Consider the following 23502-nt stretch of genomic DNA (forward strand, 5'->3'; position numbering starts at 1 on the left):
ATTTTAGCTATTGAATTTAATGTGTTGTTATTGTGGTCTGTTTTGATGTTCAGCTGCCCCAAATTTGGCCACTGGGAGCACATCAAGTTGCCTCTTATGTTCTTTTAGCTTATCCCATCAACACAATAAGATGTTCCAGCCTTATACGGTACTTTTCCTGTTCTAATCCTGAAATCGTCATTTCTCCAAGGATTCTTGAATCTTTTTTAGTAGAGAATGGCATTTAGAAATTGGGGCATAAGTGTAAACTATGTAACTGAGATGTAGTTGCTTCTTGGTTCCTTCAGCAGAAAGAGGCAGGGAATTATTTATCTACATATCTACCCATCCGTCCTTCCCTCTGTCATTTGTCTATCTTGAAAGCCTTGAGTTTATGCTGATGCCTCCTATTCCAATTCAAAATCATAGAGTTCTAGCCGTCCCTCTTTGCAGGGAAAGTTCTAGCCTTTCCCTCTTCGTTTGTTACTCCCTTCTGTCACATTCAGAAACATGAATTTTATGAACCATAATATGTTTACTTATTTTACTAAATTCTGTAATACATGTAAACAGTTTTTAAATTGCCAACTCATGTGAGAAATCTACTCACTGTAGTTCAATATTTGTCTATAGTTTTATGTACTTAGCTTGAAGGCGTATATCAAAATACTGTGTTCAAAAATTAGTTTGGTTAGTTCTACACTCCTTTCAATGTGACTATGTTTTTAATTTGAAATCCATTTAGGTTCATTTGTTTCTTTCTTTTTCATTTTGGCTTTTTACTCTCATCCTTACTGATTTTCTTTATTCATGTTTTTGAGCATGTGAAACACTAGCATATTTTAAAGTCAGAACTGCATCCAAATTTGTACTCAGAGACAAATCCTTCCTCCCTTCTACCCTGTTCCTCCACCCAGTGCTTTCTGTCTGTTAATACCCACTCCCTCTTAAATAACTGATGACATTGATTTCTGGTTTATCCTTTCTGCGTTTAATATTTCATGAAGAAGTAGATAAATGTTCTTATTTTCCTTTTTATCTTACACAAAATGCACCATACTATATTCTTTTGCTTTTTAACTTCACAGTACACCCCAGAAATCACCCCATGTACATTTATAGAGATCTACATTTTCTCCCAGCTTCACTGAGATGTAATCAACGCATAACATTGTGTAAGTTTAAGGCTTAAGATGTGCTCACTTGATTTCCTCATTCTTTTTTACTGCTGCACAGAACACACCAGTGAGTTATTTATTCAGCCACTCTCAAATATTTCTAGCATTCTGTTGCAATGAATAACCTCATGTAAGTGTGTTTTCATATTGTTGGAGGTATATTTTCAATTTCTAGAAGTGGGACTTCTGGATCAATATGCAGTGTAATTAGAAACGGCAAAGTTTCTCTCAAGAAGGTTTGTGCCAGTTTGTGTTCCTACTTGCAACTTGTGAGAGTGCTTGATTCACCATAGTCTTACCACAGATTATAGAGGTCATATTTTTTATTTTTTGTCAGTCTGAAAGGTGACAAATGGTATCTCAATGTAGTTTAAATTTGCTTTCTCTAATTATGAAGATCAAACACCTTTTCATACGGTTAAGAGCCATTTTTGTTAATATTTTTCTTGTGAAATTGTGGTTCATTTCTCCTGTTCATTTTTCTATTTATTTCACCCTTTTATTTAAAACTTAAAAAAAATTGTAGTAAAATACACATAACATAAAATTTACCATCTTAACTATTTTAAAGTATACTGTTCAGCGGTATTAAGTATTTTCACATGGTTGTGCAACCAATCTCCAGAATATTTTCATCTTGCAAAACTGATACTCTACACTCATTAAACATTCCCTATTTCCTTCTCCCCCTAGTCCCTGCCAAGTACCATTCTTTTTTTTGTTTTATGTACTTAACTACTCTAAATACCTCATGTAAGTAAAATCGTAAGGTATTTTTTGTCATTGGCTTATTTCATTTAGCATAATGTCCTCAAGTTTTACTCATCTCCTGAATTTTTAAGCATTCTTTCCATTTTATTTGAGATATATGTTGCAAATATTTTCTCCCAGATTGTCAGCTCTTTTTGAGCTCTTTTATTATGATGGGTTTTTGCCATGCAAGCATTTTAATTTTATGCAGTCAGAATTTGTTAATTATTTTTTTATTTTCTGCACCTGGAGTTTGAATCATAGTTATGAAGTTTTCCCCTACACTCAAACATAGAAGAATTTTATCAATTTTTTCTAGGCCTTGTATAGTTTTATTGTTTCAGTTAATTCCTAATCTATGTGGAATTTATTCTTCTGTATGTTGGAAGATATCTGTTAAATTAATCTTTTTCCAAATGGCTGACTGGTTGTCCCAGAAATATTTATTAAAATCTTCATCTTTGCTTCAGTGATTGGGATGCTACATTTATTATATGCTACATTTTCCTATGTGTTGTATCTATTTCTGGACTTTCTTTTTTTTGTTTGTTTTTTTCACAGTGGTCTGTCTATTCATGTACCTACATCACACTATTCTCATTAGGGAGACTTTATAGTATGTTTTAATGTCTCCTAAGACAAGTTCTTCTTTGTAAATTTTCTTTCTCAGGGATTTCTTGGCTATTCTCACATGTTTATTTTTCCACTTGAACTTTAGGCTCAACTTGTCCAGTTCCTTAAAAATATATGTACTTTTATTGGTATTGCATTAAACTGATTGGGGGACAAATTAAAATTTTTGTGATGTTAAAACATCTTTACCAAGCTCAGGTACTATCTTTCCATTTGTTTATGTCTATTTTTGTCAGACTACTCTTTGTTATAGGAGAATTTATGAAATTATATTATGATGCTATTGTACCAGAATATTATCTCCAAGAGATTGGGGCTTTGTTTACTACTAAATCCTGAGCATTTGGAACAATACCTTTATATTTGTTGAATTATTGAGTATTTGTTAAATGAAGGACTAGTAAGTTAGACAAAGGATCTTTGTTTTGCCTTGAGAACGTGAAGAGTATACTAAAAACATTAGTTTGGAGAGAACTCATCATAAATAAATATATAAAATAGTTTCTTTGTAGGTCATACTTTGGGGTAAAATATTTTTATTCTAAAGGCATGTTATTTTTTATAAGATTTTTATTCCGAAGTGCTACATTTGCACATATATCATTGAAAGGCTACACTATTTAGAACATTTATTTTTTTCTTATTATATTCTCAGTTCAACTATATTTATTTGAAGCAATGTGTAGAGAGTAGTCCGATAGTACCTATTCAGCAGGAATGGCTGGATCACATGTTAATGCTGGTACCTGAGTCTTTGAAGGAAGGGAAAGAACGAGAAAAACTTGTTCAAAGTCTCATAAACGAGGTGTCAAGTGATTTTGAAAAAAGCATGAAGAGATATTTGGGTAAGTTGCATTTAACACACACCAAGCTTGCTTGTTCCCCTGCCTATCCCAATCAAAAGCAGAAATATAAGTAATAAACATTATATGTTTAGCTGTATGTATTTTTAGAGTTTTTTTTTTTTCTTTTTTTTTATTATTATTTTTTTTTTCCAGTGGGTTTTGTCATACATTGATATGAATCAGCCATGGATTTACATGTATTCCCAATCCTGATCCCCCCTCCCACCTCCCTCTCCACCCGATTCCTCTGGGTCTTCCCAGTGCACCAGGCCCGAGCACTTGTCTCATGCATCCCACCTGGGATAGAGTTTTTATTTTGAGCCTATAATCTAATCAAATCTTTGTAATTCATGGGCACCATTTCTTTTTTTTTTTTTTATGGGCACCGTTTTTAAGGGCACCTTTTGTGATTTTTAATGTGCTTATTAACTAATACTTTTTAAACTTTTTACTTTGTCTTTATGGTTGTAGTTATGCTACTTATAGGATTGTAAGAAAATATTAGTGTGTTTGGGGAGATTTATTAGAGAAATAACCTTTGAAATTTTTAATTGGATTAATTTTTTAAGTTATTATGCCAGTGACCTTGGTATAGATAAGATGAAAATAGTTGAGGACTTATTAAAGCTTTACTGTATTTAAATTCACTTTCAAAGTAGGGCCAAAATAGTACCAAAAGCTTAATTTTCTTTCAAGCAAGGAACTTTTTTCTTATACTCATTTTGATGTATATTAAACTATACTACTCATTATCAAAAGTTGAAACTTTGATTTCAGTTAGTTCTTGCAAAGATTTTCAAGCAGTATTTATCTATCTATAAAATACTGTCTTTTTTTTTCAGTGAGGAGTGTTCTCGTGAAACCTGATATTAATTGGCTTGAAGATGAAGGTGGCCCTTTACCTGAATCCCCTGTGTGAGTAAATCTTTTAAAAAGCAGTACTGCATCTAGGTTTTGATAATAGACTGAAAATAAACTGATCGATCTTACAGTCAAGGCTAAAATTATGAAGCTCAAAGTGTTTTGAAAACATGTAAAAGAATTGTAATACTGTTTTTTCCCTCCCCTAAATGTATCCTCTACATTGGACTTACCTAGTTGTTGATTATACACTTCTGAGAAACTTTATGGATGTATAACTCAACTTGGTTTTTTACAAGTAAGCTTTGGAGTATGCCAGACAGATTTTTCCATCTCTTCTTCCCAGTCCTACGGACCAAGTTTGTTTATATAGGGTAACTGAGCCAGAGCACAGCGGAAGTTAAGGAACTCATGCATGGCCCATCAGCCTTCCTTATGCACCAATGATCTCTTTATTCTCTCTGAAGATAATGAACTCTCAAGATCTTGATGTATTTTTGTTACATGCTTATCTACTGAGTTTCCTATTGCTGACCACATTTCTCTCTTCTCAATCCCCAGTCTTCTCACTTTGATACTATTTCTATGCCATAAATATTACTTACTGAAATTTAGAATGTGTCATTTGAATCCTGTTTTGATGCAGTATTTTGCTTTTCCAGAGGCCTGGATTATTCTAAGCCTTGGCATTCTAACTATCTGCAGACAAGAAACCAAATATTAGCTAATTTGCACATTGTTCATCCAACCATGAAAATGTTACTGGACCTTGGTTATACAACATTTGCCAATACAGTTTTGCTAGACTTAACTGGAATTAGGTAAAATCCCATATTTATTAATTAACATTTGAAATTTGAATGTCTTCTGCTTGAGTCTTTATATTTTTGACTACATAATTTTTATAACTGATAAATATTTAGGAGTTTTTACATTAAAAAAAATTTTAGCTTATCTTACTTGCTTCATTCATTTTGTATCATGACCAATTTGTTTGCTTTAAATCATTCTTTTTCTCGTAAATAGAGGTAAAGGCCCAATTGATTGTGAATCACTAAGAAATGATTTATCAATACAAGCTAGAAAGGCAGAAGAGAAGATAATGAACACTTGGTACCCAAAGGTTATAAATCTCTTCACCAAGAAGGAGGCACTAGAAGGCATTAAACCTGAGAAACTCGATGCATTTTATAACTGCGTTTCCACACTTATGTCAAATCAGGTAAACAGATTTTGTATATTTTAAATGATAATGTTATTAAAGTTAATTTAACATTTTATGAGGTATAGTGCTATGTAATTATTTTGAAATAAAGTAAGAGAGACTTTTACTAGTTTAGCTGAACAATACTTCATTTCTGGAAGCAGTATAAAATGAGAGGTAACTCTAGAAGTATGTGTCAATATTATGAGTGATTTCTGGACTCATGCTTAAGGGCTATAAGCTAATTATCTATAGCTTTATTAAAGTAAATTAATAAAAGGACTATCCTAGAGAATGTATTTTTGAACTTATGAAATTCCAAGTTAATTGATTATCATTTTGTTCTTAGTAAAATCTTGATTTGAAATGTTATTGATCATTTTTAAATGACAGAGGATATGAATTTTATACAATTATTTTATTGGCTCCTTGAATTTTTACTATTGGAAAAATATAACCCTAGAAAAATAATTTTGAATAAGAAGTTTTCCTTTTTGTGAAGATCTCCAAAGATTCCATAAAGTTTGCCTTTTTAAAGGTAATATATATGTGTATACATATATATATATATAAATCTGATATGTAACACTGTAATAAATATACATGATTTCCTTTTTGCCTTTATCCTCTTAAGAGGACTGTGATTATATGATAAGTTAAGAGATGAAAAATGTTGTGAAGTTTATTTAAATCTATGTTTGTCTACTTTGTTTACATTTCTAATAATTGGTTATATATAAGAAAGTATTATTCATCCTTTGGTAATTTACAGTGCACATTTCTAAGTTCCAGCGGCTTCACTCTCAAGTAATGATATGCTGGAAATCTGATGCTCCAGGAGAAAAAATCCTGATGTGTAGTGTTTGCCAATTTCCATGGTATAAATATTCCTACCATGGTGATTTTCAGGCATCCAAGAGTTTAGTATCTGGCTCACAGAATTCTCGAATGTTTAACAATTAGCTCTTGTAATTGTAGGAGCTAGCTTTAGTACATCACTCTCACTTGCCCCAAATACATATCACCTCTTGAAAGTAAAAGTGAAAAGTGAAAGTTGCTCAGTCCTCTCTGATTCTTTGTGACCCCATGGACTGTATAGTCCATGGAATTCTCCAGGCCAGAATCCTGGAGTGGGTAGCTTTTCCCTTCTGCAGGGGATCTTCCCAACCCGGAGATTGAACCCAGGTCTCCTGCATTGCAGACGGATTCTCTGCTAGCTGAGCCACAAGGGAAGCCCGTCACCTCATGACACCCCCCAAACTGGGTTTCAGGCCTCTCCACCCCTCAGTCTTTACCATGCTGTTGGGTCTTCTGGAACTTTTTCTGTACCAGGGACAAAATTACTAAAGAATGTGGAAGATTCTAAGTTGACATTTTAAGACTGTTGATATTCTATAGAAAAATTAAAGTTTGCATGTATTGTTCTATTTTAAACTGTATTCAGAACATATGAATGAAGATAATTTTCAGGACTAAATGGATTGGTAAAATGAATTAATTATAAGCATTAGCTCACTGATCTAAACTTTTAGTTAAAGCTTTCTACTTTCTAAAGTAGTAATAACTTATGGTATCATGCAGCTAAAAGATCTCTTAAAGAGAACTGTAGAAGGATTTGTAAAACTCTTTGACCCAGAAGATCAACGAGGGCTGCCCATATTTAAGATGGAATTGACCTTTGATGATGATAAAATGGAATTTTATCCTACTTTTCAAGATTTGGAAGATGTTGTCTTTGGTTTGGTTGAGCGAATAGCTGAAGCTCTGCAGGTAAGTCTTTATCCTTATTCATTGGGTTTCTTTTTAAAAAAAATTTTTATTGGAGTATAGTTGATTTACAATGTTGTTAGTTTCAAATGTACAGCAAAATGAATCAGTTATACGTATATGTATATCCACTTGTTTTTTTTTTTTAAGATTCTTTCTCCATGTGTATCATTACAGAGCACTGAGTAGAGTTCCCTGTGCTATACAGAGGTCCTCATTGTCTATTATATATATATTATATCTATTATATATATATGCATATACATACATATATCCCAACCTCTCAATTTATCCCTCCACCCCCTTACCCTCTAGTAGCCAAAAGGTTTTTTTCTACATCTGTGACTCTACTCATCAGATTTCTTTCAGTTCAGTTCAGTTGCTCTTTCGTGTCCAACATTTTGCGACCCTGTGGACTGCAGCACACCACTTCCCTGTCCATCAACTCCCAGAGCTTGCTCAAACTCATGTCCATCGAGTTGGTGATGCCATCCAACAATCTCATCCTTTATCGTCCCCTTCTCCTCCTGCCTTCAATCTTCCCCAGCATCAGGGTCTTTTCCAATGAGTCAATTCTTCGCATCAGGTGGCCAAAGTTTTGGAACTTCAGCTTCAGCCTCAGTGCTTCCAATGAATTTTCAGGACTGATTTCCTTTAGAATTGACTGGTGGATCTCCTTGCAGTCTAAGGGACTCTCAAGAGTCTTCTTCAACACTTCAGTTCAAAAGCATCAGTTCTTCGGCACTCAGCTTTCTTTATAGTCTAACTCTTACATTCATACATGACTACTGGAAAAACCATAGCTTTGACTAGATGGACCTCTGTTGGCAAACTATTGTCTCTTCTTTTAAATATGCTGTCTAGGTTGGTCATAGCTTTTCTTCCAAGGAGCAAATGTCTTTTAATTTCATGGCTGCAGTCACCATCTGCAGTGATTTTGGAGCCCAAAACAGTAAAGTCTGTCACTGTTTCCATTGTTTCCCCCATCTATTTGCCATGAAGTGATGGGACCAGATGCCATGATCTTAGTTTTCTGAATATTGAGTTTTAAGCCAGCTTTTTCACTCTCCTCTTTCACTTTGATCAAGAGGCTCTTTAGTTCTTTGCTTTCTGTCATAAAGGTGATGTCATATGGCTCTTTTAAAAACTTTTTAGTTGAATATAAGCTCTATAAAATGTATATGTACTTAACTTGTTTTCTTTTCATCCTCCAAATTTTTGTAAGTTAAAAGTGCTTTCTCTTTGAGAAAGTTTCCTGGCTTGAGATGACATTTTTCTTTTTAGAACTTTTATTGTAGTTATGAATTTATATATATGTATGTTAATTTTTATGATGTAGTTATGAATATATATATATTTACCAATTGATATTTTATGTGTTTCATGTTCCCTACTGAGTTGTGAACTTCTTAAAGGCAAGATCCAAGTGATGTGTATTCTTTCTAGAGCTTTCTGATATAACCACTTCAACATTATAATTCCTTATAGATATTTGTTGAATGATAAAAAACTAAGCCAACTAAGGTTTTATATTTTAAATCATTATTTTGCATCAAGTTATCTTTTCCTGAACCATTGAAACCTGAAATGAATTTAAGTATAATATAAGATCTACATATAGATCCACTGTACAGATATTTATTTCATGAATTGTCATTTTATATCTGTTAGAATGTCCAAACAGTACCCTCTTGGCTATCAGGAACTTCAACACCTGTGAATCTTGACACAGAACTTCCTGAACACGTGTTACAGTGGGCTCTTGATACGCTGAAGGTGGCAGTACATCGTAACTTAGAAGGCGCAAGAAAACATTATGAGACATACGGTATGTATGACACAAATATATCTCTTTTTTTGTGATAAAAGAATGCCATTTTATTTTTACTGGAATTTTGTCAGATATTTGGTTGTCTGGATCTGTTATGAAAGACCAGAGAGAGCGAGAAGTGAGCATAGGCATGGCTTCTGACAGAGGCATGAATCAAATCCAAGAAACTTGAATTCTGTGATTCAGTCCAAAGGGTGAATATTAACTGGAGCAGGGCCATAAAATCAAAACATAGAGAGAAAGGATGTTGATATAAGCAGAAAGTTAAATCAAGGGCGAAAACAAGGTAATTTCTAACAATTTCAGCTTAATCATCTCTTGAAGTATGTTATGGGGTCAAGATAAATAGTTGTTATTTGACATTCTGTTAACCAAAACCTTTTATTAACTGGCTTATCTGTGAAAGTGTTAGTCGCTCAGTCATGTCCGACTCTTTGCGATCCCATGAACTGTAGCTCTCCAGGCTCCTCTGTCCATGGAATTATCCAGGCAAGAATAATGAAGTGGGTTCTGATTTTTTGCTCCAGGGGATCTTCCTGACCCAGGGATTGAACCCACATCTCCTGCATTGGCAGGCAGATTCTTAAGTACTGCACCATCTGGGAAGCTCTTAAAAGCATTAGTTCAGAGTAGTGTTGAAAATGTTAGTCACTCAGCTGTGTGTGACTGTTTGTGACCCCATGGACTGTAGCCCCCCAGGCTCAGGCTTCTTTGTCTATGGAATTCTCCAGGCAAGAATACTGGAGTAGGTAGTCATTCCCTTCTCCAAGGGATCTTCCCAACCCAAGGATCGAACCCAGGTCTCCCACAATACAGGCAGATTCTTTATTGTCTGAGTCACCAAGGAAGCTTTATCTGTACCTCTAAGTTATTTTATATAAACTATTGTTTTTATTTTAAAAGTTTACTTTTAATCTGGTTTGCTTGTTAGGTTTATTTTATGTTATTACATCTATTCCTGTTAATGTATGTTATTAGTTTATTAATGATATTTAATTAAATAGGCTGCTCTAGTCTATGACTATATAAAAAGCACTTTATCTTTTTAAAAGGGTGTTATTGAGATTTAAATTAGATTATGAATTTTCAGTTGAAAAGTACAATTGGCTCATTGATGGGACTGCTGTTAAGCTGATGGAGACTTTTCAGGCAGAGGATCATACTTTTGATGAATACACAGAGGTATGTGTTAATTCTGTTTTTCATTAATACTTTTTTAAATTTATTTTTAAAATTAAGATTTTTTATTCTAAAAAATAAATGCATCAGTCTGAGTTAATAGAATTTCTTATTCAAAACATCATTCTAGTAAACTCATATGTTCATCTAACAATTCCCTTATTCATTTAGCTCATTCATTGATTCAACAAAAATACTTTTCATCACATTCAGACACATAACAATATTTTGGTTATACAAAAATAAATAATATATAAACATTATCCTCAAAAGCTTATATTGTACATGGAAACCAGACATAGAAATAACAACTGTGAAAGTGAAAGTTGCTTAGTCGTGTCTGTCTCTTTGCCACCCCCTGGACTATAGAGTCCATGGAATTCTCCAATCCAGAATACCAGAGTGGGTAGCCTCTCCCTTCTGCAGGGATTTTCCCAACCCAGAGTTTGAATCCAGGTTTCCCTCATTGCAGGTGGATTCTTTATGAGATGAGCCACAAGGGAAGCCCAAGAATACTGGAGTGGGTAGCCTAGCCCTTCTCCAGGGGATTTTCCTGATCCAGTAATCAAACTGGAGTCTCCTATACTGCTGGAGGATTTACTAACTGAGCTATCAGGGAAGCCCAACTGTAATATATTGAAATTAGTACTAGAATGGAGAAAGGGACAAAGTGGTATGGAACCTCAGAAGAAGGAATGGCTACTTTTGCATCGGTAAATTTATGAAGATTTCTAGAAAAAGTGAAAAGCGGACTGGGCTTTGAAATAGATGTTTATAGGTGAAGAAGAGAGGAAATGTAACATACGACAGGGCCAAAAGTATTTAGAGGTGTTCAGAGAACGTTGAATAGACCCCATATGGCTGAAGAATGAGCAGAGGAGCCTGGTGGGGCTATATTTCATGGGTTGGGAAAGAGTTGGACACAACTGAGTGAGTGAGTACACATGTACAGCTGAAGAATAGGTAGTTAGGAATACAATATCTAGGGTATTTTGTGTTTCTGTACAAATTTTAGAATAATTGTGTTCTAGTTCTGTGAAAAATTCCATTAATACTTTAAAAAATATTTATTTTTATTTATTTGGCTGCTTTGGGCATTAGCTGTGGCACGCAGGATCTTCATTGCATCCTGTGGGAATCTTTCATGGCCTCTACATTGGAAACTCAGGTTTTAACCACTGGAATGCTAGGGAAGTCCCTGACTGTGGTTTTTTTTTTTTTTTTTAATTTTGTTTTGTTTTACCAGTGAATGGGTCCTGCTTTCTTGTTTCTTTGTATGTCTCATAATTTTCTGTCGGAATCCAGACATTTTAGGTAATATACTGTAGCAACTCCAGACATTGGTCTCCCTTCCAGTTTGCTATTTTTATTTGCTTGTTTATTTGTTTAGAGACTGGGCAGATTATTTTAGTGAAGTCTGTTTCGCTCCCCACACCCTCTGAAGTACCAAGTGTTGCTCCTCAGGGAGTCACAGTGTTGGGTATGCCAAAAGTCATCCTGGAAAGGCCACGGTTTCAAATGTCTTTGTTCTCTCTTTCTCTGGCTATACATTGCTGTTAGTCTTCACTTACTGCTGGTTAATTGCTGTATTGTTTTCAACAGTTCCATAGAGGTATAAGTTGCTCTACTGTAATCAAATTCAGACTCCCTTGAAAAAGCAGTTTCCAGAGTCAGTGTTTGATAGTTATTCTACCCCGGGAGGGATCCTACCGTCTCCTTCCTTGGCTCTTTGTCTCAAGCTAGCTGGTCTGTGATTTAGCCTGAATCTTCGCCAAATCACTGAATCTTCCTCACAGTTTCTCCCTACCAAAACCTCCACTGTTTTTGAGGGCACAGTTAGGCTTGAATTTTTCCATGTTCTATTGCAACTGAAGTCAATTCCTTTGGGAAAAGATTAGGAGGTATCTATTTTATGACATGCTTCTCCTTCACTTCCAGGCAAAATGTCTGAGCCAAGGCCTTGGAGCTGGGAATGGGGATAGTGATAGACGTCTCTCAGTGATAATCCCACTGAAGAAGTTGAGCACTCAATGGAGTGCATGCAATCTAATTCACTTCAGTCATGTCTGACTCTGTGACCGTATGGACTGTAGTGTGCCAGGCTCCTCTGTCTGTGGGATTTTCCAGACAAGAACACTGGAGTGGGTTGCCATGCCATTCTCCAGGGGATCTTCCCAACCCAGGGAATTGCACTCACATTTCCTGTGTCTCCTGTATTGAAGGCAGGTTCTTTACCACTAGGGCCACCTGGGAAGCCCAGACTCAGTGGAGCAGAGAGTACTAACCTGAGGTTAGCCTTGTCTCTTTTCTGCTATGGAGCTGCCACCTTCCCAGCGAGGGCAAGTGGGATTGGTGTCTCCATATTCTCAGTGGTACCATGACCAAGATAGACCCTCCCTTCCATGAGTGGTATTTGTGTGGTGCAAGGGAGTTCCCACCTTCCAATTACATTCACCAAGAACCTAGTTTTAACAAAACTAGTTAAGCCATCCAACTGAAACCTGGGTGGTGAGGGAGCCCTCTGTTCTTGACTGCACTTGTCTGGAGTGGAGTTTCCACATTCTGAGCTGGCAGCAGGGAGGGAGGGAGAAATCCAGGTTTAAATACCACAGTCTCACTTTTCTTTCTAAATTTTCATGAAGTTTCACCAATAGATGTTTCTTCATTTTCTGTATACTCCTATGACCGTTTTCAGCGGTTTTAAATTAAATCCTTGTTTGTTTGTTTTTTTTGCCTTCATCTAGATTTATTTTATGTCTTTGATTAAACATTGAAAACCAACTAATAGGCTATTCTTCAAACAGTGGCATTCTTTAAATTCCAGGAAAATATTTAATGTCAATTGTTAATATTAGTTCTAGTCATTAACTATATTAAGTTTGGTTGAAAATAAAATACAATCTTTACACCACTAAACGCAATGGTATTTTAGGTAACAAATGAAGCTACTATTTACAGAGACTTTGCCCAGGAAACCTCCATTGCCCATTAGGTGAGACTTACTGATGGAGACTTCTGTCTCTCTGTCTCTCTCTCTTCATCATTTAAAAAAGCCAATTTAAAACACTTTCCAATTAAATCTTTGAAGTGTTGTCACTTTGATGGACACTTTTAGTTCCAAAAAACAAATTGGTGGTGCTGGTTTAGTTGCTGTGTCCGACTCTTGTGACCCTATGGACTGTAGACCACCAGGCTCTTCCGTCCATGGGATTTTCCAGGCAAGAATACTGGAGTGGGTTGCCATTTCCTTCTCCTAAATCCTTGTTTTTAAAATAATGTGTTAGTCACTCAGTCGCGTCCGACTCTTTGCAGTCTCATGGACTGTAGCCTGCCAGCCTCCTCTGTCCGTGGAATTCTCCAGGCCAGAATACTAGAGGGGGTAGCCATTCCCTTCTCCAGAGGATCTTCCGTGGTGACTCAGAAGGAAAAGAATCTGCCTGCAATGCGAGAGACTTGGGTTTGATCCCTGGGTCAGGAAGATCCCCTGGAGAAGGGAATGGCAATCCACTCCAGTATTCTGGCTTGGAGAATTCCATGGATAGAGGAGCCTGGAGAGCTATAGTCCATGGGGTTGCAAAGAGTTGGATACAACTGAGCAGCTAACACATTTTAATATTCACCACTTTTACTGGGGACCAGGTCCACAGAACTCCTTACGTTGTCATGTTGGAAGTCTTCTCTGGGTTTCTTTCTGTAATTTTTAAAATAAAACTTCTTTTAAGATGTTCTCTTTTTTGTTGCTTCTCAGCTGTTTGACTGTGAAGTGTTTTTTGTTGTTGTTGTTTCTTTTGTACTCCTTCCTCTTGAGAAGATTGAGATTCTTAGTTCTGTGTAGTTCTTATCAAACTTGGAAAATATTCACACATTATTGCTTCATTTAAAAAAATTTGTCTCCTTCCCTCATTTCTGGAATTCTAGTTTTATGTATTTTAGACTGTTTAACATTACTGCAAAGGTTCCTGAAGTCATTCAGACATTTGCATTGTTTCCAACGTGTCATATTTTCTTTGATCTAGACCTTTTATTTTCCATATCTGTTAATTACATCCCAGAAAAAATGGGTGATGGCCCTTGAGGATAAAAAAGCATCTGTTCTCCTTATTCTGGTGCCGTCAGTTCAACTGACTACTTGGTATATTTTTAACCAAGAACCAAGACTACTCTGTGTAGCCTTTGAACCAAATTAATTAATATCTTCAGTTCCCTTAAACATTGAAATTTTTAAGCACAGTCAACTAAATACTGGAGACTAGAAAAATAAAGTAGCTTTCAGAGAGAGGAAAATGAAGAAAAAGTCTCCTTAGGGAAGAGTAAAAGGAATATGAGGCATTTTGGTTGGGGGTGGAGGTGAGGGGAGGAGGAAAGTAAAGAGGCAACATTAAAGATGGATTGTGAAATTAAGTCAAAGTTGCCCAAAGTTGAGACATACGTTTCACTTTCCATAAAGCTTGTCACAATATAACTTGTCAGGTTTTCTTCCACACTACTTTGCTTAAATAAGAAAAATTATCCCAGTGTGTCTAGGTATTAAGAATTTGTATAAATTGCAATATCTTGGAACTTTGGTAACAGCAGGGCACAGTGTTTCTCTCCTGGATTATTTTGACCAACACCAAAAAGTTTCTTATATTTATTTTCCTGAAGATTGAACTAGAATTTTCAGAGAGGCATTAGTAATGGCCCAAGCAAGTATTAGTGAGCTACACAAATTGTCACATGATAAAAATTTGCTTTTAAACTGAGAGATAGGTGGCTTTGATCATATTCTTTTTAATAGTTACTGAGGGGATTTTCACCTTGTGACATGTCCAGATATTTTTGATGCTATAAATGGTATTGTATTGGATATTTACTGTTAAATTGGTAAATTCCTTAATGAAAGGACGGGGAGGGGGAGAAGTTGGCGCAACAATGGAAAGACATTTAATCCCTTAGCAAAAATAAATGGATTTATACTTATAGCATATAATTAAGAATTTCACCATAATACTGTACTGTCAAATCACAGATGAATTTGAAAATTCTAATCATTTTTGTTTTAAATCCTTTTTTAAAGCTTATAGGAAAAATTTTCAATTTTGCTTCAGAAATAATGCTTTTACCTCAATGGGTTCATTTCCCTATGGTGCGTTTGGATTGTGAAGATTTGAAGACAGGCCTAACAAACAAAGCAAGAGCCTTTGCAAACATTTTGCTAAATGATATAGCTTCAAAACATAGGAAAGAAAATGAAAGGTAAGTAGAATCACTTGTCAAACTCAGAATTTTAGGGTAAAAGAGATATTGGGTTGTCAAAAAAAAAAAATTCCACTGACCTTCTTACAGGAAAACCCAAATGGATTTTTGGCCAACCAAATAGTTTGCTAATAGCAATTCTTGTTTAAAAATATAAGATTAAAATATAAGTGCTTACAATGTTTTTTCTCTAACTTCAATAAGGATTAAAACTAATATTTATATAAAGCACTTAGCACAGTGCCTAGAACACTGTACTCAAGAAATGTTAGCTGTTTATTTTCCCAGAAACAATGTGAGAAAATTATATGCTTTGAAATCAGAGACCTGGATTTGAATCCTGGCTCTACCATGAAATAGTTCTATGACTCTAGGCAAGTTACTTAATTTCCCTGAGCCTCAATTTCCTGCTGTGCCGGTTATGAAAAATAATACCTTGCCTTGCAGAACTGATGTTAGGATCACAGATAACATTTGTAAAGGATTTAGCCCCATGCTTGGCAGAGAATAGGTACCCAAGAAAGGGAGCTTTCACATCAATAAATATTTTCAAGTCAATAAAAAAATATGACTGTCAGAAAGTTGAGTATTGGTTAGCCATATTTTGTATAAAATTTTATTACACAATGATGTTGAAGATGGTAAAGTATTAGATATTTCCTTTCTAATAATCCCGTTGAGTTACAATATCATAGTTAAGTTTAAAAATGATTTATGTTTGACACGACTTTTTGGTGTTTATTTTTGTAATATTGGTCACTTTTCTGGAAAATTCTATTACTTTCAGTAAGTAACTGTCTTATTATAAACTCATGGCAGAAGAGCAGTTGAAAAGTTTTCCATTTTCCTCTACCTTGTTCATGCTTTGGTTTCTTCCTAAGTTCCATATGTGAATTAGATAACATCAAAAGAAGGAAATGGGAACTTCCCTGGTGGTCCAGTTGCTAAGACTCTCTGTTTCCAATGCAGGGGGCCCAGGTTTGATCCCTGGTCAGGGTACTAGATCCCACATGCTACAAATGAAAGATCCCGCATACCACGACTAAGACCGGGTGTGGCCAAATAAATAAATAGTTTTCTTTAAAAGGAGGAAATGTGTACCACTATGTTAAGCATAATTTATTAAATAAATGAATAATTATTAAAGAGAAGTTTTCTTACTTCACGGTTTGGTTTGGTATCTGTTTGGGCAAACTTGCTCTCACTAATCTTGTTTGCCTTCTTTCCTTTTCTGTTTTGCTTTTGGCCGTGCCACAGAGCATGGGGGATCTTAGTTCCCTGACCAGGGATCGAGCCCGTGCCTCCTGCAGTGGAAGCACGCAGTCCTAGCCATTGGAATGCCATGAAACTTCCACCTCCTTTTCTTTTAATTGTATTGTTGCTCCAAAGGGACTCAGATTCTGCTCTAGTAAGAAGAAAGCAACCACAGTAGAATCATCTGTCCATTTTTTGCATCATCAACATTAATCAGTTCAGTTCAGTTCAGTTCAGTCGCTCAGTCGTGTCCGACTCTTTGCGACGCCATGAATCGCAGCACACCAGGCCGCCCTGTCCATCACCAACTCCCGGAGTTTACTCAAACTCATGCCCATTGAGTTGGTGATGCCATCCAGCCATCTCATCCTCTGTTGTCCCCTTCTCCTCCTGCCCCCAATCCCTCCCAGCATCAGGGTCTTTTCCAATGAGTCAACTATTCGCATGAGGTGGCCAAAGTATTGGAGTTTCAGCTTCAGCATCAGTCCTTCCAATGAACACCCGGGACTGATCTCCTTTAGGATGAACTGGTTGGATCGCCTTACAGTCCAAGGGACTCTCAAGAGTCTTCTCCAACACCATAGTTCAAAAGCATCAACTTTTCGGTGCTCAGCTTTCTTCACAGTCTGCCTCTCACATCCATACATGGCCACTGGAAAACCCCCTGCAGCCTTGACCAGACGGACCTTTGTTGGCAAAGTAATGTCTCTGCTTTTTTTTTTTTTTCCTCTGCTTTTTAATATGCTGTCTAGGTTGGTCACAACTTTCCTTCCAAGGAGTAAGTGTCTTTTAATTTCACGGCTGCAATCACCATCTGCAGTGATTTTGGAGCCCCAAAAAATAAAGTCTGACACTGTTTCCACTGTCTCCCCATCTATTTCCCATGAAGTGATGGGACCAGATGCCATGATCTTAGTTTTCTGAATGTTGAGCTTTAAGCCAACTCTTTCACTCTCCTCTTTCACTTTCATCAAGAGGCTTTTTAGTTCCTCTTCACTTTCTGCCATAAGGGTGATGTCATCTGCATATCTGAGGTTATTGATATTTTCCCCGGCAATCTTGATTCCAGCTTGTGCTTGTTCCAGCCCAGCGTTTCTCATGATGTACTCTGCATATAAGTTAAATAAGCAGGGTGACAATATACAGCCTTGACATACTCCTTTTCCTATTTGGAACCAGTCTGTTGTCCCATGTCCAGTTCTAACTGTTGCTCACAACATTAATACATCCTTCTAAAAAACTATTTTTCTAAATAATTTTAAGGATTTATTAATATTTTTTTTGGCTGTGCTGAGTCTTTGTTACTGTACGCAGGCTTTCTATATTGCACCAAGAGGGTACTACTCCTCTTTGCAGTGAGCGGGCTTCTTACTGTGGTAGCTTCTCTTGTTGCAGAGCACAGGCTCTAGAGCTCAGGCTCAGTAGTTGTGGCGCATTGGCTTGGTTGCCACCTGGCATGTGGGATCTTCCTGGACCAGGGATCGAACTCATGTCCTCTGCATTGGCAGGTGGACTCCCAGCAGAAGCCACTCCTAAAATATTGATAATCAAAAATTAACTGTCGGACTTCCTTGGTGATCCAATGGTTAAGAATTTGCCTTCCCATGCAGGGGGTGTGGGTTGGATTCTTGGTGAGGGAGCTAAGATCTACATGCCTCATGGCCAAAAAACCAAAAGGTAAAGCAGAAGTAATATTATAACAAATCCAATAAAGACTTTAAAAATGATTCACAAAAAAAAGCTTTAAAAAAATGCTGTCAAGCCCTATGTGATCTGATTTCTGTTCGTCTCTACAACTTCATGTTCTATCCTCTTTTTTGTATTTACACTGCTCTGCTTGCCATTCCTAAACTATTCGAAGGTTTTTGCTACCTCAAGCTTTTATCTTTGTTATTTTTCTTCCTTGAAAGCTTTTCCCCTGACATTTGTATGACTCTTTTTTTTCTTTCTCTCATTTTGAATTGTCACCTCTCTAGAGCATTCCTGGTCACTTTATATAAAATACTGGTTCCTTCTCTATACTCCATCATTCTTTATAACCCTTTACTTCTTTTTTCTTCATAGAACTTTTTACTACCTAACACTGTGTTATGTATTTATGTATTTTTTGTCTCTCTCATCAACTTGAATGTAAGCTTTATGATGGCAGGGACTTGATCTATTTGGTGTTATATCTCCAATGCTTAGAACTTTGCTTAGCATACTGTAGGTATTCAATTATTTATTAAATGACTGAATAAGTATAATTACATAAAATAAATGAAATACCTGCATGAACTAAAATTTGTTTTTAAAATCACTTACCTCTTTTGTACTTTGTTTTTGCAAGAAGTTTTTCTGATATTTCTAGCAATGGCATGACAATACTGATACTGCAAAGCATATGGAAAAATTCTATGAAATATATCAGTTAAATAATGGGTATAGGTATAGGGTATCTATTAATAGATTCATACAAACATAGACTTTCTGAAAGAATCATGGATTTTAAAATGTATGCAGGGATTTGATCTTTTCAGTTGCCATATTTCACAAGGGACATTACTGCTACTAGTAATAATTAAGCTGATGATTATACTAACATTATAGTTACCAGTGACTGAGAGTGTACTATGTGCTGGGCTCTTTTGCATTCATTATTCATTATTGTATTACAACAATCCTACAAGATGAATTTAATAACTTCATTTTACAAATATGGAAATTAAGCCTATGAAATTCACATAATTACTCAAAGCTAGTAGCAGCTGAGGCAGGATTTAGATATAAAGCTGACTGATCAATCCAAAGCATGCTCTATTTCACACTGAAAATGTTGTCTTAATTTTATGGATTTTATAAATCTATGGTGTATCCTGAGTTGTGTCAGTTAAGTTATACTTAAATATTTTAAGATATCTAACCAATTGTTTTTAGGGTCACAGTTCCTACTTTATAGTAATCATAATTGATTGTAATATAGCATTAATTACTGTACCTATAATAAAGCAAGGTACTATGTCAGTATTTGCAGTGAATTTGAAGCAGTTAAAGAGCATGCATTAAAAGTTCCTGAGACAACAGAGGAAATGATGGAGCTTATATCTTATGTAGAAAAAGCCCGAACTGTAGGAATTCAGGAGTTGGTTTCACGGATCAAGGTAGGAATTTTTTAGTTTACATATTAAAAATTTTTTTTCATTGTGAAATATGGTACACATATTGAAAATGAATAAAACATATGGTTAAACAAAGTTATAAAGTGAACACCTATGTTGCCACCACCCAGGTGAAGAAATAGGATATTGCCAGCACCCTAGAAATCCTTTGCGTATGACTTTCTGACCATGATTACTTCCTTTTCTCCACCTCCTAGAGGTGTCAACCAGGTTTCTACAGTAATCATTTTTTTCCTTTAGTTCCTCCACATGTGCATCCTTAACAAAGGTTTAAAAAATATTTTCTTTTATAGTTTCTACATTTAGTAGTACATATGCTCATGCCTTCCCCAACACGAGGTTATATACCTATTCACCTATATTATACTCTAATTTTTGTTTAAAAATGTGAGATGCAGGGGCCTCCCTGGTGATCCAGTGGTATACAGACTTGCTGTACACAGGAGACTAACACAATATGATAAATTAACTATACTCTGATAAAAATTAATTTTAAAGCATTATTATGATTGGATGTTGAATTTTATTTTTTGCATCTATTGGTCTGATCTTATGCATTTTCTCCTTTAATCTATTAATACAGCTAGTTATATGAATCAGGTTTTATTGGGTTAATTTCTATGTGCAATATAATACATATATAATGCATTCTGAACATTACATAAATTATATTCATGTACATCCTATGTGTATCTCAAACAAAAACTCTTAAATTAGCCTTTGAATCTATATTTCAGTTCTTAAAAATTACAGCACAGTGTACAGATCAATGCAAGTTATAAGGGGTAAAGATATTTAATGTCTTATTCAGGTAAATCTATTGGTTTTAAAGAATTTTTTTTTTTTTTGCCAGTCACTCCTAAACTCTTTCTGGACAATTGCTATATGCTAATGGTAGACAAAAGAAGTGGTACTGTTATTGAAGATGCAAAACAAAATTAAAGATATTAAAATCTTTGTCACCAAAGATTAAAAAATTGAATACATAAGAATAAAACTGTAAAATCCTTAAAAAAAAAAAAACAGGGTTGCTGGAAAAAAGCCACATATTTGATCACCAATTTCAGTCATATACATGGATAATCAAGTACTTTTATCTTAAGTCAATTGCAAGTGAAATCTATTAAAAAGCTTTTATTTTGGTATGTGTTTGTGTGTGTGTTAGTCCTCCAGTCGTGTCCGACTCTTTGTGACCCCATGGACGGTAGCTTGCCAGGCTTCTCTGTGTATTGTATTCTCTAGGCAAGAATACTGGAGTGGGTTGCCATTCCCTTTTTCAGGGGATCTTCCCAATCCAGGGGTCAAATCTGAATCTCCTGCATTGCAGGCAGATTCTTTATACCATCTGAGCCACCAGGGGGCAAGCTAAATGCTCTTGCTATAAAAGTCTTCAATTGTGTGCTATGAAGCCAGATAAATAATCCTATGGTTATTGAAATACCCATGTGATTTGGGTGATATGAAATATCAGTTAATAATCTGAGTCAGATTGAAATTTGAAAAAGTATTAGAAATTTTTGTTTCTCTTTTTCATAATGCTTTAGGGCTTCCCTTGTGGCTCAGCTGGTAAAGAATCCGCCTGCAGTGCGGGAGACTGGGTTGGGAAGATCCCCTGGAGAAAGGAATGGCTACCCACTCCAGTATTCTGGCCTGGAGAATTCCATGGACTGTATAGTCAGTCCATGGGGTTGCAATGAGTCGGACATGACTGAGCGACTTTCACTTTAACTCACTTAGATTTTCTACATGGTTTAATATATCTGGAGTTTCTTCTGTAGGAATCCAAACGCCGGATGAGTTACTTTTTAGATGTATTTCTATTTCCTCCAGAAGACTTAGCTTTAAATTCAGCTGTTCTTATGTGGCCTTGGAAAATTAATCCCATCTTTGATGAAAATGATGAGGTAAATATATTTTTCCTTATGTATTTTTGTATTCTGATATTTTAAGTACAAGGTTCATTTCATTTTGATACATACTTGCCATCTACTTTTTTTTTTTGACATATACACACTGCTATATTTATTTATTTTTGGCTGCATGTAGGCTTTCTCTAGTTGCAGAAAGTGGGGGCTACTTTCTAGTTGTGGTGGCTTCTCCTTTGGCTTCTCTTGCTGTGGAGCATAGTCTGTAGGGCTCACAGGCTTCAGTAGTTGTGGCACAGGATTAGTTGCTCTGAGGCGTGCAGAATCTTCCCAGACCGGGGCTCAAACCCACATCTCCTGGCAGGTAAACTCCCATCCACTGTGCCACCAGGGGAGTCCCTTGCCATCTACTTTTAAAAAGTAACTTCATGTGTCAGTATGATTTTGGGATTTGCAACATTTATGGCCCTGCAGGCTTCAGTTCAGTTCAGTTCGATTGCTCAGTCGTGTCCGACTCTTTGCGACCCCATGAATCTCAGCACGCCAGGCATCCCTGTCCATCACCAACTCCCGGAGTTTACTCAAACTCATGCCCATCGAGTCGGTGATGCCTCAAGCCATCTCATCCTCTGTCGTCTCCTTCTCCCCCTGCCCCCAATCCCTCCCAGCATCAGGGTCTTTTCCAATGAGTCAACTCTTCGCATGAGGTGGCCAAAGTATTGGAGTTTCAGCTTCAGCATCAGTCCTTCCAATGAACACCCAATCCAATGATCTCCTTTAGGATGGACTGGTTGGATCTCCTTGCAGTCCAAGGGACTCTCAAGAGTCTTCTCCAACACCACAATTCAAAAGCATCAATTCTAAAAAAAAAAAAAAAAAGCATCAATTCTTTGGCGCTCAGCTTTCTTCACAGTCCGACTCTCACATCCATACATGACCACTGGAAAAACCATAGCCTTGACCAGATGGAACTTTATTGGCAAAGTAATGTCTCTGCTTTTTAATATGCTATCTAGGTTGGTCATAACTTTCCTTCCAAGGAGTAAGTGTCTTTTAATTTCACGGCTGCAATCACCATCTGCAGTGATTTTGGAGCCCCCAAAAATAAAGACTGACACTGTTTCCACTGTCTCCCCATCTATTTGCCATGAAGTGATGGGACCAGATGCCATGATCTTAGTTTTCTAATGTTGAGCTTTAAGCCAACTTTTTCACTCTCCTCTTTCACTTTCATCAAGAGGCTTTTTAGTTCCTCTTCACTTTCTGCCATAAGGGTGGTGTCATCTGCATATCTGAGGTTATTGATATTTCTCCCAGCAATCTTGATTCCAGCTTGTGCTTCTTCCAGCCCAGCGTTTCTCATGATGTACTCTGCACATAAGTTAAATAAGCAGGGTGACAATATACAGCCTTGACGTACTCCTTTTCCTATTTGGAACCAGTCTGTTGTTCCATGTCCAGTTCTAACTGTTGCTTCCTGACCTGCATACAGGTTTCTCAAGAGGCCGGTCATGTGGTCTGGTATTCCCATCTCCTTCAGAATTTTCCAGTTTATTGTGATCCACACAGTCAAAGGCTTTGGCGTTGTCAAAAAGGCAGGCTTAAGACCGGCTTAACCCACAAGGTTTTAAAAAGTGGGACTGTTTCACTGTAGATAGTATACATGCTGTTCTCTCAAAACATCCCACCCTCGCCTTCTCCCACAGAGTCCAAAAGTCTGTTCTGTACTTCTGTGTCTCTTTTTCTGTTTTGCATATAGGGTT

At 36.3% G+C, this 23502-nt stretch overlaps 1 protein-coding gene across 1 annotated transcript in view; it reads left to right on the forward strand.

The window, feature by feature from the left end:
- Positions 1 to 23502, forward strand: part of DNAH12 (dynein axonemal heavy chain 12) — a 178720-nt gene that overhangs the window by 14848 nt on the left and 140370 nt on the right. Inside the window, exons 5-14 of the mRNA XM_043886738.1 lie at positions 3196 to 3385; positions 4228 to 4300; positions 4909 to 5067; positions 5273 to 5468; positions 7032 to 7220; positions 8889 to 9045; positions 10139 to 10230; positions 15284 to 15462; positions 19721 to 19856; positions 21653 to 21778. Coding sequence (XP_043742673.1) covers positions 3196 to 3385; positions 4228 to 4300; positions 4909 to 5067; positions 5273 to 5468; positions 7032 to 7220; positions 8889 to 9045; positions 10139 to 10230; positions 15284 to 15462; positions 19721 to 19856; positions 21653 to 21778 — 1497 coding nt within the window. The remainder of the gene's footprint in view (positions 1 to 3195; positions 3386 to 4227; positions 4301 to 4908; positions 5068 to 5272; positions 5469 to 7031; positions 7221 to 8888; positions 9046 to 10138; positions 10231 to 15283; positions 15463 to 19720; positions 19857 to 21652; positions 21779 to 23502) is intronic.

This window comes from Cervus elaphus, chromosome 24 (genome assembly GCF_910594005.1).
Source record: "Cervus elaphus chromosome 24, mCerEla1.1, whole genome shotgun sequence".
NCBI classification, from domain to species: domain Eukaryota; kingdom Metazoa; phylum Chordata; class Mammalia; order Artiodactyla; family Cervidae; genus Cervus; species Cervus elaphus.